The following is an 18,132-nucleotide window of genomic DNA, read 5'->3' as shown; positions in this document are numbered from 1 at the left end:
AAATTGGATCATCCAAGTTTTCTGTGGTGATACGATATTTCATAACTTGAATTATGAATACCCAGCTCTTCTGGACATCAGTCATACGAGAAATAAGTAAAATAACCAAACAGGTATTAGAAATCACCCCAGAATTGGCCTTACTAAACATCTTCCAAGACAATAATGCCCACTTGCACCACAAAGAACTCATAACCCACCTACTCTCAGCAGCCAGAAGCATCATAACCAGACACTGGAGAGACCTGTCAGGAGTAAGCATGGACCAATGGTACCAAGTAGTATGGGAAACAGCCCTACTAGAAAAATTAACCAACAAACTGAAACTGACACAGGGACAAATAGAAGAAGACGCCTTCATCACATACACAGGCCAGCAAGACAACAGCAGGAACCCGCCAACAGCATTCGAATCAATATGTCTAACCTGATCCAAAAAACTTCACTCACACATGAAAACAAAGTTCACCACAGCCAATCACAAACAAGCAACAATCACACCCTAGGCCAACCCCAACCTCTCGCACCACTAAAGCCCACAAATACAATAAATAGAATAGAAGCATTGCCACCCAACCCCCAACCCCTCTTCCCCCCTCTTCTTCCTAATGTAACACTCATCTCTCAACAAATGAAACTGACCTGTAGAAAATGTAACTTGAAAAAAGAGACATTGCACATAACTTTTGTAAACCAAGAAATCTTTAATAAAAATATATTAAAAATAATAATAAATTGAATCATAAACAGTGTACTAGAAGCAGACCACTTTTTGCCTGCTCCCTGGAAAGAAAATATTTTAGGATGGAAAAGGGGCTTTTAGCCTAACTTTCCCTTAAAGGTAAAGGTAAAGGGACCCCTGACCATTAGGTCCAGTCGTGACCGACTCTGGGGTTGCGGTACTCATCTCGCTTTATTGGCCGAGGGAGCCAGCGTACAGCTTCCAGGTCAAGTGGCCAGCATGACTAAGCCGCTTCTGGTGAACCAGAGCAGCGCATGGAAACGCCGTTTACCTTCCCGCCAGAGCGGTACCTATTTATCTACTTGCACTTTGACGTGCTTTCGAACTGCTAGGTTGGCAGGAGCAGGACCGAGCAAGGGATTCTCACCCTGTCGCGGGGATTCGAATCGCCGACCTTCTGAATGGCAAGTCCTAGGCTCTGTGGTTTAACCCACAGCGCCACCCACATCCCTTAGGCTTTCCCTTAGGCTGTGCTTAAAAAGGGAAGCTTCCATTTTCCACCCTGCTATGTCTTCCCCATTTCTTTCTCCCCTACGCTTACATAAAAATACACGCATGTGCTGGCAGCTGTAGCATTTCTGATAAACAAGGAAGTATTTCTTATAAATATTAAGCAACCGGTGTTAGTTCCTTTTTATGAGCAAATAGCAGTACAGGGATGACATACGGCGAGTATTAACCAGGGCTCACTTGGATTGCAAAATGTTAGAATTTACTTTGGCTAGGTTTGCTGACAACACTGCAGTCAGTGATGCCATTTTAAGTAAATCTACTTGATTTTATCCTTGGCAATGAATTACATCCCTTTACTGCAAACTCACTTTACCTGGTGGTCACTTTTTATATTGCCCAATAGATTTTGCTGCAAAGTATTTGTCTGAATGTTTAACGTGTAACCAGATCGAGCTTCTCTGTGTGTTTGTATCTCCAGGCTCTCAAGCAGATGACGTATTGAGTGGACTAAACAAGAAGTTAAGCCAGGCACAGTTTGAGAACAATGTCTCAGCCCAGCCATTATATCCAAAGTGTGAATGGGCGGTGCCTTCTGCGGAAAGACTGGGTTCATACAGGCCTGGAGGGGAGTCAAATGAGGTAAGAAAGTTGGTTGGCATCCATCTGTCTTGAGAGACAATGGAAGAGTGCGCCTTTGGGGGTGAGGTCAAGCTGTTGGAAGGTAGCAGCACCTGCTGTGGCTGTAGAGGCTGATAGGGGAGAGACATGTTTTGTTGCAGTAGAGGAAGGCATCCATTTGTGCTGGTGCAGGTGTACCATGGTGTTTCTTCCTTCTGCACTCCTCTCAGCAGTCATTCCTCCTCTGGTCACTGCTGTCGATATGTGACCTGACTGGTTGTCTCCAGGTGCTGCTGTTGTCTACAAGGGAGTCCCAGCTTGATGTTGCCAGCTTTCATGTCATGTTTGCAGATACCTTTGTGCAACACAGTTGGTCTGCCAATGGGTCTGATGCATGAGGCCAGCTCCCCGTAGAGCACATCCTTGGCGAATGTTGCTGGTGTCAGCAGCAAGTTGGATGCTCTGGCACAGCCTTAGGAGTCAGTGGCACATTGTCTGGCAATCCGCTGGGCATCACTCCTTGCCTTTCTCAGTGTAGCAAGGGTATTTTCACAGGGAACACACTTGTAGTTGAGGAGAGCCTCACAGCAATAACAGATTCCATGTCATTTAATGCCAGCCTCTAACCAGCCGGGAGTCAGTTTGTTTCTTTTGCCCAAGGAGGACATAGCTGTGTTATAGGTTGCCTCTTGTATGCGGTCTCACCTTGCTTCAACACGATGTCTGGTGCAGGTCAGTAGAGCTTGTTCAACAAAATCAGGGAAGCACTCAAGAAGTTCAGGCATGACTGTTCTGGCAGTGTTGATTCAAGGCCGTACTTTGGGCTTTGGGCTTTGGGCTTTGGGCTGTCTTTGGCTGGAGATGGATCTTTCTTGCCACCAGGGAGTGACTACCTGTGTCACAGTCAGCATTGTGGTAGCTCCGTGTGGCACGAACACAGTTCAATGCTGATTGCCTGGTGTCCATCAAGTCCAGCTGGTTCCTGTGGCCTGATATTGGCTGTTTCCAGGACACTCAATGTTTTGCCTTGGTGCTCGTGGTGCAGAGGCTGTGCACAGTTCAGGCAGGCCTTCCTTTGCCCGTATTCCTTCATGCTGCCAATAATACCAAAGTGGCCTATGCAGTTGTCCAATGTGTGATGATCGTTCCCAACTCTAGCACCGAATTCTCTCAGCAGGAATAGGTGTTCTCAGGCTGGGACCCTCCTGACAACCTGGTCTTGCTCCTCTTGGAACTGGTCCTTGGTCTGTATGGTCAGAGCACAAAGTGGGAGCCTAGACACTCAAGATGCTAACCAGACCGGAGGTTGTTGAGAGGCAGAGGGAAAGCAAGCATTCTGAGCCCTCCAGCTGGTAGTTCTATCACAGACAGAAGAGAGGTCCTCACTGTGAAAGCTATGCCGTGAACGTGCCCTCCTTGCCAGAAAAAGGTGTAGTTTCACTCTCAGAGGCTGCCATTCGAAGTGAGTCTGGTGTCCTGTAGAGCGGCAAGGTTAGTGTTGAGCCTTTTCAGCTCACGGTCAATGATGGCCATCTTCCATGAGTCATTGACCTGTAATAGGCTGGTGGACAAGCCAGGACACATGGTCCTGATGTACCAGCTTGCTAGGCACAAAGGAGTTTGTTTCCATTGCCTTAGGGACTTCATTCTGGATTTGTGTAGCGTTTACTCCTTCACCTTTTCTTCTCCCAAAGACGTTCCGCAAGGCAGTGGGTTTGGACTGTTCCTCAGGGTTTACTCCTGAAACTTTTCTCAAGAATGAGTATGGCTGCAAGGCATGAAGGTTTAGGATCAGCATTGTCCTAGACAGGCTCCCTTTCCAAGATGACAAGCTCCACCTGCCCCTCATTTCCCTCAGCAGCAGGTGCAGGAAGCGCTTTACCGACCATGGGACCCAGTGTTGGTCTTGTCCACTCAATCTGCCAGAGCCTGTCTTTGCATGCAGGGATGTCCCTCACTCACCAAGGGTTTAAGACCCATCAGTCGACCTCACCTCTTTAGCCAGGCATTTGAAGCCATTTCCCCCCAGGGCGTGTCCGCTGTCGTCTGCTGACAGCTTCTAGGAGCCGCAGGTGAGAGCTGAGTGCAGGGGGGGGGGGACCAAAGATGAGCAAACTGCCCAAGAAGGAGCACTGCATGTCCCCCACCAGAGGTACTTCCCCTCCCCTGACATCCTATACACCCCAGGAAAGAAAGTATTACTTGAGTAAGAATGCCTAATCTACCACTGTTTTTGGGATTGCCTGCATGCCTTCAAAGATTTGGAACCAGCCCTGTGCTGTTGTTGTAGTTACCACTTTGGACCCAGGAGATGTCAATCTGGCAATGGGGTCAGTGGTCATTTCCCCAGATTAACTGCGACTGGGCTGCATGTGTCCACTTGTCTGCGGCTTTAGGAGCGCAGAGATCTTTCTGTTTTAAAAGTGGGGCAAAAGGTTTATGTAGGCTGACTTGATCGTGCCTGGAAAAAATGGGCTTCCTCCATGTTTCTATTTTATAATCTAGAGGCGTGTTGAACACTATCAGGAAGGCCGGGATGAAGCAGACAGCAGCATCTTCTCACCAACAAAAATTGGGAATGAAATGCTCCAGACTACAGAATTTCCAGTATCACCAGAGACTCCCTATGGTGAGACAGCGAGTTTTGTATTTTGCTTCTATATCTTACAACCAGGGTTTTTTCAGCCAGAACTCACTGGAACTCAGTTCTGGTGCCTCTCAGGTGGGTGCCATTGCCATTGTCCTCACAGCTCTGGCCTCTCAAAGCTGTGCTCTTAGAACTGTTAGAATTGTTCCACAGTACAGACTAGACTTTCCTTCTGCAAAATAGCTGCAGCTTCTTCAACTGTTTGCTTAACATTAATAACGGGAAGCAAAACAGGGAGTATAAATAGATAAAAAAGTAGGTATCTTGTGCACTTAATGGTCATATAAAAGATGGAATTTCAGCAGACATGTCTCTTCAGACTCTCACATGGCAAGGGGCACCTGCCAAAATTCCCTTTTCTGTATAGCTGTTGAAAATACAGGGACTTCTTCTTTGCATTTGATCACCCTAGAGACCCAGACCCATTGCAGCATTGACAACAATAAAATTGCTGAAGTGTGCAAGAAGCCTGAGTTAGATCAGATGCTATATTTAGCTTTGCATGTTTTGTCAGCTAAAACAGTTTATCATTTACAGAGAATCCAGGTACACATATTCCTGAATGTGGACTCTGCTCATAGGTGACATTTTAAGTCTATTTTCTCCTGCGTGGTTGATGAAGTTTGGCGCTTCGTAAGAACAAAGAATTTATAGAATATTTTTCCTGCTGCTAACATTTCTGTGGACAGTCTGCAAATTCATTCATTTGGCTACTTGAGCAGTGTTACTATGCTAATTACTGAAACATTTCATTGCATAAATGATATCTTAATAAAGCACTGCCTTCAGAGTTATATAATCTATTCAATACAGAAGGCTTTTGGAGTGTGGGGTGTCCGAGTGTGAACTTGCACACGCATCCATACTCACCTCGATTATTATTACAGGACACACCCCCCCCCCCCGTTTACACAGGGGGTACATTCCAGGAGCTTGTGCATGTAAGTGAAACTGTGTAAAGTGGGGAGCACTCCACTTTAATAGGGAGAGAAGAAAGAGAGACAATTGTCTCTGGAGTAGAGACACTTGGAAGTTGGCAACTCCCCCCCCCCCCCAGCGCATGGTGGGGGCGGGAGTGGAGTAAGGTGCACCAGGTGAGCCATAAGGGGTTGAGGCTAAACTGGGCAGGTTGACCTTCCCTCCCCCTGGCCCTCCCCACTGCCTCTCCACGCCTTGACACCTCATTCGCAAGTGGGGGTTGGGGTGTGGGGGTTGCCTGCAGGCTCCACCCCTGGCTGCCAAGCCATCTCCTGCTGCAAGCTGGGCAGGAGGGCAGCCGAGAGCAGCCACTGTCCTCCCACCCACCCCCTTGATGCTGCCGCCCACCCCATCCTGGTGCTTCTGTGCTGCAGCCTTTCCCTGGTTTGGGCAGCAGCCCCAGCGAGGGGAGGGAGGACCATCTATGTATTTATTTATTTTGTGGCTGTCCACATAAATGCAGTCACACAGGAGTGGGAAGAGAGGGGGGTATATAAAAACAGGATGAAATAAGATTAAGACCACAGAGCCATCCAGTGGCGTAGGGTGGGGGGTGCAGGGGGGGCCGGCCGCACCTTGCGCAACATCTGGAGTTAGAGCAAATCCACGGGTTAGGGGGCGCAAATCCACGGGTTAGGGGGTGCAAATCCACGGGTTAGGTGGCGCTGACAACCCACGCTACGCCACTGGAGCCATCCATATTCCCACCTAGGCAAAGAGAAGGGGGCACATCTAACCTTAATAATATACATACAGAAACATCACAATAGAGGTGATGATACCTACTAGGGGCCGGTAACAGGTCTGGATATCCTCTTAGCAAAATGGGACCAACTGAGCATAAGTTGCCATACTTTGTGCTATTTCTAGTGTGTCCCTTGATGGTGAATTGTCCCAGAGCTGGACAAAGCTTCTCAGAGGGAGCTTCTATTATTGGGCATGTTCGTAAATGAACTGTTTCTGGTGGTATTTTTCCCTTTTCTCCTCGACAAAAACATGTTTGTCAGAGAGGACTATGATCTGTGCATGTTCAGTCAAGCCGGGTGCTTTCTGTTTCTGCATACCAAAATATGTTGTCACTGTCAGTGAAAATGACTTGGAAAAAACAAATGATCTGCAACCAGACTATTTCTATGAAGATCTGTCAGATAGATGCCCCTGAATTCTTTGGCTTGTTAGGTTCATCCAGGTTTTTGATTAAACTGGTGTGAGATTCCTCTTTGGAAACTATAAAACAGAAGCCACTGATAGGACCTTAAAGAAAGTTAGTTTTTAATGTTTACTCCATGAGTATGTTCCTGTTTTCTCATCTGTTTGTTAAAAGTATACCCTGCCTTTCACCTCAGTTAGACCAAGGCAGCTGGACAGTAAGCATAAATGCTGCAGCGCTCTGAGCACATTATAATACATGGGTGTAGATCTGGGGCAAATCCTGCACCCAAGATCCTTCCCACCCCATTCCCATATCCATACATTATATCTAAATGAATGTCTGAGATGGGCTCTAGTCTGCGCTGAGCTAGTGTCTTCTTTGAGCCAGGAAGCTCTTGGTTCACATTTCATCCATGAACTCCCTTGGTGGTCTTAGGGAAGGCACTTTTCTGTCTATCTTGTGCTATTTCCCCCCACTATGTCGCTGTGAGAATAACTGCTTTTTCTGCACCCTGCATTTTGTGCTATCATAAGGTACATTTTGTGTGCTTTGCTGCTAATTTATTCATCATGTTTGTCTGCAAGTTTAAATTCTGCATTTACTGGATGCTTCTGTTTTTATGTTGTGTTCTTACCTGTTTGTGAGTCAGGTAATGAAGGATTGGTGAGATTGAGGGTCAGGACACTACTGATCAGGCTTGCCTCCCATGATTGAGGGGTCTGGGGCCATGCAATGTCACCACACACATGCGTGCACTCCCCACAACATGCACGCATGACAGCAGCACGCCCCACGGCCCCACATAGATGGCGCCCCTGCCACTGATGCTTGGGTCTCCAGCAGGAGTAGTTATGGCAGTGGAGATGCAAATGGCCATGAAAGGGAAGTGAGCAGCCTCATGCTGTCTCCTCTTGTCCAGGAGCACCCTGGTTGTTGAATCAGCAGCTCCCTTGAGTCTTCAGCTCCTTCTGTTCAATGCCAGTGGAACATACAGTGGTACCTCGGGTTACAGACGCTTCAGGTTACAGACGCTTCAGGTTACAGACTCGGCTAACCCAGAAATAGTACCTCGGATTAAGAACTTTGCTTCAGGATGAGAACAGAAATTGCATGGTGGTGGCACAGGTGGTGGAGGCCCCATTAGCTAAAGTGGTACCTTAGGTTAAGAACAGTTTCAGGTTAAGAACGGCGCTCTAGAACGAATTAAGTTCTTAACCTGAGGTACCACTGTAGTTCATTTAGGATTTAATCCTGGATAAGCATGTTGTTCTGGTTTGTATTACTAATACCTAGCTGGAGAAATGGGGTATGTTTGTAAACTCCTCCCAGTTATGTCCATGAGGTTTCTTGGAATGGTCTTCATAGGCAGGAACCTGCAATCTTCTAATTTCAAGTTCTGACATTGGGAATGGGCAAGGTAGAGATAGGTTAAGAAACAGGGGTTCAGCCTGTCTTAGGTGAGGTGGAAGATTCAGGTTCACAATTTGGGCATTCCTGGGATTATTTTATGTTATTGATTTATTTTATAAAACTACTTATAAACCACCAGCTCATGAAAAATACCATATTGGTATCATTAAAACATCATAATACAGTGGAACCTCGGTTTTCAAGCTTCTCGGAAGCCGAATGCCAAAAACCCGGAAGTAATTGCTTCCGTTTTTGAACACGCCTCAGAAGTCAAATGGCTTCCACTGCATGCTTTTCTTTTTTCTTAGTGGATTTTGCCGACTGCCCCTTGCTCCTGATTTCCAACGTTTTGGAAGTCAAACAGTCGTCGAGAACAGATTATGTTCAAAAACCGAGGTTCCATTGTACTATAAAATTATAAAATACAGAGCAAAATACTGCTGCAGTCCCAGGAGTTGCTGTGGAAGATACCCACAACTGGCCAGTTTACATATTGCATTTGTCCATTTGAGGCTACGTCCTTGTTTGCACAAAAGAGCACTGTTAAAATGTGTCTTCCTCTACTTTTAAGTTGTGTGTCAGGTAAGCAATCCAGCCCACGAGCAGCTAAATCCCATTTTGAAAAGCAGGTAGCCTTCTTCAAGCAGTATGTCGTTCCCCCTGGCTTTTCAAATTAAATGTAAACATCAAAAACATCCAGCAGTGGAAACTCGGTAGCTGGCATTGTGAGGGCAGCTAGTTTTGCAGTGGAGGGTTCCTGTGTGCTTCTGAAGAAACAAGAATGCTCTGTGTATCCCACTCTGGGACTTATAAAGACCCTCTTGTCTTATGCCTCAAGCAGTGAATTGAGGTCCCTTTGTGTAGCTCCATTACACAAGCTAAAACATTCTGCACCAAGCCAATTGCCAGAGATTTGAGCTGCGTCTCACAAATGTTCTGTGCTTGAACATTTGCTGCCATAGAATCACAGGACTTGGAAAGGATTTTCAAAGGTCAGCAGAAGCTGACACAGAGACTGGATTCATTAAGCCAAAACTGTCCACAGAGAGGTTTCTTCAGTCTAGCTTTCAAAATCTCCAGCCCATATATTAACCCACTCCTGCAAAACCGTCCCAGCGTGCCAAGGGGGGGCAGTCAGGACATGGTGGAGGGCCACTTCTCAAATGGCTAGGCTATGAAGAGGCCTGGCCTGGCTAGTAAGCAGCAGGTTTTTTGGAAGCTTGTAACTGAGCCCACAAAACACCCCACCAAATAGCATTTGTTGTCTTTCTTTCTTTTAAAACTTCTCTTAGTTCAAGGAGCCTTAAGGAAGAAAGGCTCACAAGAAGGAAGAGAAGTGGACTGTTCTGCTTAGCACCATTGCTCCTGCCTTGCATGCAGTGTCAGGGCCTTCCTGAGAAGCAAACTAAGCACCCAGGCAGGGAACAAGCACGCCTGCAAAAAGTGTGTCCCTTATGTGCAGAGAGGAAGGGCCAGGCAAGCGTCTTTCTTGCTTTCCTTGCTCCCCGTGGCCGCAAGCGGAAGATGCCTTTGCTACGCTCTTGCTATCTTTCTCTTCCTGGCACTGGGAAGCAGTTCTTGAGGGGAAGGTTCTATAGGTTGGGCAGTGAGGCCCATCTCTTCAGTCCCAGGCCATGATCCAAATAGAGATAAGCCCCCATAGCAAGGCTTCTGGGTTCAAGCAGGGGTGGGTGGGGGAGTGATTTCTGTGTTGTTCTTGTGGATGGGGAGAGGAGAGGAGAGGTCTCTCTCTGCCTCTTTTTCAAGCAACCCACCAGCAAACTTTGCCCCATTCCATCCATCCCTGATAATGGCCCGTCTGGCTTCCATTGAAAACTTCTTACCAGTGGTGTTCTTGTAAGAAATATCTTCAAATATATAATGTATATATTGCATTGCATAAATTCTGCTGCTTTTTATTCATTTTGGGTCTAATCCAACCCAAGTTGGTCATGGTGCCTTGTCTAACTTCATTGCTATAGTCATGACTGGATTGCATTGGAGATATTTTATGGCTGCCAGATCTACCCTATGTAAGTATATGTCTGTCTGTCTGCATTCACTCCTTTACTAATATCAAGGCGATGGTAATTGCTAGAAGTAGAAATCAAACAAGGTGTGGGGTCATCCCATATTTATCTGACTTCATCTCACTTTTTTTCCTTTCTAGTATCAGTTCTTCAGAATTTCTAGCATCTTTTGGAAAGGTGGTGACACTTTACTGCCTCTCAAAACAAGTCTGAATAATTATAAATCTGCTGTCAGGGATAACATTTATTGTTGTTACATGGAAAGCTATCCATGTTTCCTTGAGTGGGGGGGGGGCGCTGTGGCCCCTGAGATGTTGCTGGGCACCAGCCCAAGGATAAGCGTAAGGATCAGGGACAGTTGCACTCCAACAACATATGGGAGCCTCAGGTTCCCCATTCCTCTCCTCAAGGATGTCGGTCCCCCCAGCTTCCTGGATTATTCTTGCTATCAGATGTTTGCATTGTTCTGTTTCTTGTGTTTACACTGAACTTACAAGAGTTTGTGGATCTCAGAACTCAGGTGGAAGATGAGATGGATACAATTTTAGCTTCCAACAATACCCTAACATTTGTAATCGCAGATAAAGATAAATATTTGCTACAAAGCAAAACATGTGTGTCTCTTGTTCAGTATGCAGCAGGCTGGATTTTCCTGAATAGATTTTAAAAGGTTGTTTGTTTTAATAATTGGTAGGCCGCCCTTCTGCATAAATATTTCTAGGATGGCTTACAAGTTAAAATATAGAACACATGCAGACAGTGAAAATCAAGATAAAAGATAACGCTGTGCCCCACCCCCTTCTTTGTCCAACTGCAACCCAACAGTCCTACCGTGTTGTCAACGGGTCTTACTCTCTGGTAGTTGCTGCCACCAGCTTCCCACTTACTCTTGCAGCCCTGACGGGAGGGGACCTGGGTGCACCAAACAGATTACTTTTGGAAAGTAAACTTGGCACTCCTCAGTTTAACCGTGACACAGATTGCTAGGAAAAGCAAGGCTAGCTTCCAGCTGCCCTTTCCTTGTCCAAGATCAAAGAAGCTTGCTCATTTCCCTGGGGACTCTGAGACCAACGCGCCTTGCGTTTCCCAGGCAGTTCCCTTATTAGTTACTCAGAGTATACAAGCAGCCTACACTCCCCGAGTCTCTCCCACGTCTTGGAAGAGCACGTTGGTCTATTACAATTCTGATCCTAAACTTCCTAGCCTATTCTTTACATGACAGATGTTCTGGTTTACTCACAAGTAAGCAGCAAAGATAGCCAGCTTCATAGAAAGTCCATTCTGGACTGCAGGGAACCTGACTCTCGGAACCCCTTCCAGTTCAACAGTCTGTGTGTGAATGTGCTTATTAAGATTTTTCTTAAGTAACAAAAGTACATGCAGCATCTATTTTCAAATCATAGAGTCCTTCAAACGGGTCACTTACATTCAGGGTGAGACATTTATAGTCTCTCTCCCCTCTCCTGGGAGGAGTGAATCCTGGCTGTTTCTCACAGTGCCTGGTGCCTGGGGCTCACAGGGGTTGGAGCCAGCACTCAGTTAGCCACTCGGCCTTCCTTCCAGGGCTCTTCTTTTGGCTTCTCGCCTTCTGTGTTATTAGCGATGGGGAGGGCGAAGCAAATCACAGTCTTAAGCCTGTCTCTGAGAGAGTGTGGAGACATTCTAGATGAAGTCTGTAATGCTCCTGCCTTCTCTTGCTCAGACTACTTTGCTATTCTTGCAGAGTTCATTGCTCCAAGAGCAGCATGCCTGGTGTTGGTGCAATTCTCCTTGTTGAGCAGCAGGATCTCCTTTAAGAAGCTGGCAGGTGTGGTCACTGTTTTTCGGCAGGAACCAATGTTCTTAATTCACTTTCAGTGGGAGATTTGTTGGCTTTCAGCTGCTAGCCTAGGACAGTGAGGTCCTACACAATACTGTCATACCTCATGTTACGTTAGCTTCATGTTACGTTTTTCAGGTTGCGTCCCGCGGTGACCTGGAAATACCGGAAAGGGCTACTTCCGGGTTTCACCGCATGCGCAGAAGCACTAAATCGCGCTTTGCACATGCACGGAAGCGCCAAATCATGCTGCCCACCTGCGCAGATAGGGCACTTCAGGTTGCGGGCTTTTCATGATGCGAATGGGCCTCCGGAACGGATCCCGTTCGCAACCAGAGGTACCGCTGTATCTTGAGATTGAAGAGTGCATTTTACAATTCTCTTTGGGTGGTTTTTAAAGTTGTATTTCACTGCATCTGTAATGCACTATAATTGCTCCTGGCCATATTCTGTGGGAAAGGAGGGATCTATTCTCTACCTGTGTTTACTATAATTCTGGTCGCGAACATCCCTGGGCAGGGGGAATATCTTTGTATTGTACTTTCTGTAATGTCCCAAGAGGTGGGCTCAGTGCCACCCTCAGTCATGTTGGGGGGCTCAGGACTCAGGCTGGAGTCTCCTTTCTCCCTCCCTCATAGTAAACACAGAAGGGGAAGGTCTTCTTCCTAGGAAGCCCATAAGGGAATGAGTTGGCACCGCCCGCGAGGTTCATAAAAGAGGACCTTACAGAGCTTTCTCCGGCTGCCATTCTGTGAGGTCTCCTTTCTTCCTCTGTTTCAGGGATGGTTCTTCTGTTGCCATGGAGCCAGCTAAGAAACATGCTCAGGGGCCAGAGGCTGCTGGTCATGCTCTCGCCTCTCCACAGTGATCCTCTGTAAGGAAGAAGGAGCACAGTCTGGATCTGACCAGTCAGCCTCTAAACCTCTTGGGGTGGAGGGTGAACTTTCTGAGGAAGAAATGATGGTGGTTGGCTTCTCTCTTGTGCAACATTCTTGGTTTTCTTTTTCTTCAGGATGGGATAAATAAGCAGCTTACCACCAACACCTTCAAAGTGACCTCTTGTCTGCATTGTCTTTCCATCCTACGTTCAAATGTTTCTTCAAGAGGATTGTGTTGTCTTACTCCCCGATCATATAGATTCCTTTTCTACAACCTGAATTGGTTTGTCACAGCTCTCCTGACTCCCCATTTTGAGTCCTTAGCTACCGATGATCATAAGTTTATAACCGAAAGCTTATACCCAGAACAAACTGAGTTGGTCTTTAAGGTGCTCCTGGACAATTTTTAAAAACTTTTTTTTTTTCTGTGTCAGACCAACATGGCTACCTACCTGACTCTAGAACCTTAAAACTGTTTTCCTAGCAGTGATCTTCCTGCACTCATGAAATGCCTGTCAGAGTGATGGGTGACGGGGAGAGCTGCTGTTTCTCCCTAGCATAGCACATGTTGGGGCAGAGGCTTCGCTGGGAAGGCAACCTGTGCCCAGAAAGACAAACTCTGAATTGGCATCTACTGTCTATGTAAAATTAGCCGGTGGGACTCCTTGTGCAGGGGGAAGATGTTTCCCTGCAAGATGCCTGGTGGGGCAGCGCATTCTCGGGAATTGCCCCGTGGTCAGCTCAGGGGGGCCCGTGGGGTGGATGCCGAGATGCCTCTTCCTGTGGGGATGTAAGGGAAGCATCTTGAGGATGCCGCGCGAGGCTCCCGCTGCTCCTGGGCTGTGCCATCCTGATCCGGGCTTCCCTTCTTGGTTCCTGCCATGTTGCAAGCTGCCTTTCCTGGAGCCCCCGGCCGGCTCGAAAGAGCTGGGAGGCAGGCGAGGAGGGAGGGCCCTTGGGGCGGCGAGCCGGGCGGGCGGGCGGGCGGCTGGAGGTGGAGCCTGGGCGGGTCTCGGGGCGCTGGGCGGCCGAGTCTGGCCGGGAGGCTTCCCCGGGGAAGAGGCGGCGGGCGGCGGCGGGGCTCGGCCATGGCGGCGGCGGCGGCGCTAGGTAGGCTCCGAGGGGCCTGGGCGGGGCGGGGGGCGCGGGAAGGCAGGCGGGCGGGCGGGCGGGCAGCTGGCGAGCCCCGGCCCGGGACGGGGCGGCGGGCGGCTCCTCGGCCGGGTGGTTTGGCCCGGGCTTCCCCAGAGCAGACCGGGCCCCCGGGGCCCCGATCCCGCCCGCCGGGCTGGGAGCGGGCCTTGGTTGGGCGCGCCCTCCTGCCCGGGCTCTTTCCCGGCAGCCGAGGGGGGAGGATTGCCGCCGCCGCCGCCCCGGCCAGCGCGAGGCGCACGAGCTGAACCCGTTGTCGTGTTTCTTGCAACTTGGAAGGGGCCGAGTTGGCCCGGGGAAATGGCGAGGAGTTCTCAAGGAAGAGATGGCGCGCAAAATATGGGGCAGAGCGCAGACTGGAAGTCTCACCGGGATCAGCCTAAGAATGCACCGGGTGCGAGGCCCTTCGGAGAATGGGCAGGCGAACAGGATGCTAGAAAACATGGTAAACAAGGTCATCCTCCTGCCTCCAAACAGGGCATCTTCCATCCTCATAGTAAGAAAAGGAAGTTAACATATTGATGGATTTTAAACCTGATTTCTCGCTAAGAGGGTGCCTGCTTGGCTCCAGAATCATCATCTCTTCTTGACAGACATAATATAAGACCTTTTGTTTTGCATTGAGGCACCTGCTCATCTGGACGTGCGTGGCGCTGTGGGTTAAACCACAGAGCCTAGGGCTCACCAATCGGAAGGTTGGCGGTTCGAATCCCCGTGACGGGGTGAGCTCCCGTTGCTCGGTCCCTGCTCCTGCCAACCAAGCAGTTTGGAAGCACACCAGTGCAAGTAGATGAATAGGTATCACTCCTGTGGGAAGCTAAACGGCGTTTCCGCGCACTGCTCTGGTTCGCCAGAAGCGGCTTAGTCCTGCTGGCCACGTGACCCGGAAGCTGTACGCTGGCTCCCTCGGCCAGTAAAGCGAGATGAGCGCCGCAACCCCAGAGTCAGCCATGACTGGACCTAATGGTCAGGGGTCCCTTTACCTTTACCTGCTCATCTCAGGGGGCACCATCACCCGGTGGGAGAGTTGCTAAATTCTCACAGATTAAAAGTGCATAACTGCTGAGATGGTGCTCAGTGTCACTTCTGAAGAATACCATTTGTGCTAACAAGCAAATATCTACTTTGCCCAGTGCCCAGATGACTCTTGCTTCTCTCCTCAGAGGCTTACCTAGAGGGCACAAAATTTGCACCTCTTTTGGAGGAATGAGTGGGGCCTCACAGCAGCCCTGCGGAGCCCCTTCCCCAGCCAGCCTCTGTGCTGGCACTGCCACTGCTGGCTTCTTTCCAGCCAGCGTACTTACTTCTGAGTAAAGTGTGCACTGGGGAGCAACCTCCAAGTTAGTGCCTTTCTGCTGGTGCCTCCTCAGAAGTAAGGAAAAGCCAAGCAAGGTATTGTCAGAAGTACTTGCCTCTGGCTTGCCAGACTTAGGCTGCAGTCCTGTGTACCCACTTTGTACCCAGGACTAAGCCCCGTTGAACTCAATGGGATTTACTTTTGAATAGACATTTATAGGACAGTGTTGTTAAACACCCAGTTTAAGAGTTGCTTGTGAAGACTGAATTATGTCTCTTTTTTGTGTGTGGACGTGGTGGGAGGCACAGATACATCTCCTTGCCAAGGGCGCAGAGGAGCCTAGGTGCACCTCTGTCTCCTCTACGAGTTCTTTTTATGTTTCTGATGGGAGTTTTAGTCCTTCCTGTGGGGTACCACATTCACTACCCCTTCTTACAGTGGTTCAACCCAGACAGGTTTATTACCAGTGAGAACTGGGCCAAAGTTGCACAGGAGTGATGACAAGAGGTTGATGATAAGAGGGTTCCTGTTTGCAAACGTTCTTTGGAACCCGAACTTCCGACAGGGCTTCCGCGACTACCGGAATTGGCTTCCGGAGCTTCCTGCAGCCAATCGGAAGCTGCGTCTTGGTTTCTGAACTTTTTGGAAGTCAAATGGACTTCCAGAACAGATTCCGTTCGGCTTCCAACGTATGACTGTACTTGTAATTGCTTCCAAATATTTCAGAATAAGGCAGGATGAGTGCACAAAGAGACTTGTATCTGTCTGGTGGCGTATGATTAAAAATACATCCTCACTTTGTTTTTGTCCCTAGACAAACGAAAGGCATCTTTGTCTCATGTGAAAATAAAAGTAGAGCACTCCTAGTTTTGCTCATAAGCTGGCACTAGTGTGAATGTCACCACTGACATCCCAGTGTGGCCAGGAGGGGGAATTCAGTGGGTGTCTCTCCCCTCCTCCGGTTTAGTTTGATCCCTAATTAGCATAGCTGTTTTGGCAGAATTATCCCTCACCCCATTTATCTCCTTTGTGTCCTAACCAGCAGTATGCAAGTTGCTATCATCTAAGAATTTCTGCCATTCCACCACATAACCCAAATCAGCTAAACTTTTGGGAGCCTCCCAAAATTGCTGATGGAGCTATTGCAGCTTCGTTGTGAACATCTGAAGGGCTTTCAAGGCTCATTTGAAGAACGTATCCACAAATTGAATTGCGGCATATTAGTAATTACAAATCACAAAATCATTCTTTTTTAAATAAATAATATAACAGCTGGTATTTAAAGCCCCATAAAGAAGTAAGTTCCTGAGATCTAACATTTCTAATGCTCCCCACCCCCAATGCAGGGAATTTGGGGGGGGGGAGAGTGTTGTTTTTCATCTGCTGGGTCCTAAGTGTAAGGTTAAAAAACATGGGAATGGAGGTGAATTTATTTTAAAAAAATAAATAAATACGTGGTTATCGTGTTCAGTGTTCATATACCATTTTAGAGACAGTCTGGGGGGAAAGAGTGGAGTAGAATGACCAGTTTGGTTCCTGAGTCTTGTTGCGCAGACTGTAATTCAGTCATCCCTAAGCTGGGACCTCCTGATGTTTCAGACCACAGCTTTCATCTGCCCCAGGGAGTGTGGCCCATGGTCAGGGAGCGGCGGTTCAAAACATCTGCAAGTAGATGGTCAGGGGCTCCGTTATTCCCTACACACCAAGAGGCTGTTTCTTTGTAGGAGTCATGGCACACGTAGAGAGGTTTCTTTCTGCCATGAAAGGAAATTTGATCTGTGGGCCATCCTGGAGATACAACTTCCAGACTACACCCAGTGGATGTTCTGAATGCTGATGACTCTCCAGAAGTGGATCTGGCCCCGTGATGCCCAGTAACAAATTATTATTATTATTATTATTATTATTATTATTATTATTATTACTGCTACTACTTCTAGAGTGGCTAAGAGTTCTGCGTTTAATGTGATCTCAGCCAAGTTAAAAATCTAAAGAGTGCTGAGAGAGAGCCTGGTGCACAGATGATGTTTCTTTGGGCATCTTGCCTTGCTTTCAAGTGGAAAAGTGGCATGGATTTAGCTTTTAACTGTATTTTTAAAAAAAATGATGATGTATAGCTGGAAAGTCCAGGAAACAGGTCTCTTTCAGGAATTAAAAAAGGAAGTGTCAGGCTAAAATTGGGGAGCATGATGTCAGTAGCAGCAGGTGATCAGTGATCTGGCCAGGCTGCTTGGAAGTCTTGAATGTGCAGGCAATGAAATAATTGATCAGGCTTTCTCCCCATCTTCCTCCATTTCAAAGATAACTGAACATTTAAGCATTAAATACAGATACTCTGTTCAGTTATGGTTATTTCCCTATCCTCCTCCTTTGCACTTAAGCGTTAGACCACACTTCATTTTCCTCTTGGTGTGCTTTGTTGTTGATTTAGTAGATTGCATACCTACATCCTATTAGCAATTGTGACAACTTAATCCTTTAGAAAAACAAACAAGTTTCCTCTTGTTTCATTTTTCTGTAGCCTTTTCCCTTAAAATTCAGTAAAAATAGGGAGGAAGTAAAAGTTGTTCTATGATGGCTGTTCAGTTGAGTGATGAAATTTGTGTGTGTGAATCTACCTTGGCAAGAATTCAGTAAAGAACTCAACACCTTTAGTTTCTAGGCCCAAGTGGGATACAATACATTCATTTCTCTTCATTTACATCTTCATTTGTTATTTTGCTTAGGCAAAAGGTAACAAATGCACTGCAACTATTATTTATTTTATTTTATTTTATTTCCAGCTGAACTGGCCATATATTGTTTGCTATTCTGGATAGCAGGATTGTGCAGCAGAATGATACTGACCTTGTGAAGAAGTGGATCCATGCAAGGGAAGAGGGATGATGGCACCTTCTGCCTCTGAGCAACTTGTGTCCAGGATGAGACCTGCTCAGGAGCTGCCATGCATTCCCT

The 18,132-nt window shown here is 47.5% G+C and overlaps 1 protein-coding gene across 2 annotated transcripts in view; it reads left to right on the top strand.

The window, feature by feature from the left end:
* Window positions 1-18,132, top strand: part of TNS3 (tensin 3) — a 74,662-nt gene that overhangs the window by 40,230 nt on the left and 16,300 nt on the right. For both annotated transcript variants that reach the window (XM_079949327.1, XM_079949326.1), the window contains 2 exons: window positions 1,674-1,834; window positions 4,319-4,442. In XM_079949327.1, the coding sequence (XP_079805453.1) occupies window positions 1,674-1,834; window positions 4,319-4,442 (285 nt within the window). The remainder of the gene's footprint in view (window positions 1-1,673; window positions 1,835-4,318; window positions 4,443-18,132) is intronic.

Source organism: Podarcis cretensis (assembly GCF_951804945.1).
Source record: "Podarcis cretensis genome assembly, chromosome: 13".
NCBI lineage: Eukaryota > Metazoa > Chordata > Lepidosauria > Squamata > Lacertidae > Podarcis > Podarcis cretensis.
This window is presented reverse-complemented; position numbering and strand designations above follow the sequence as displayed.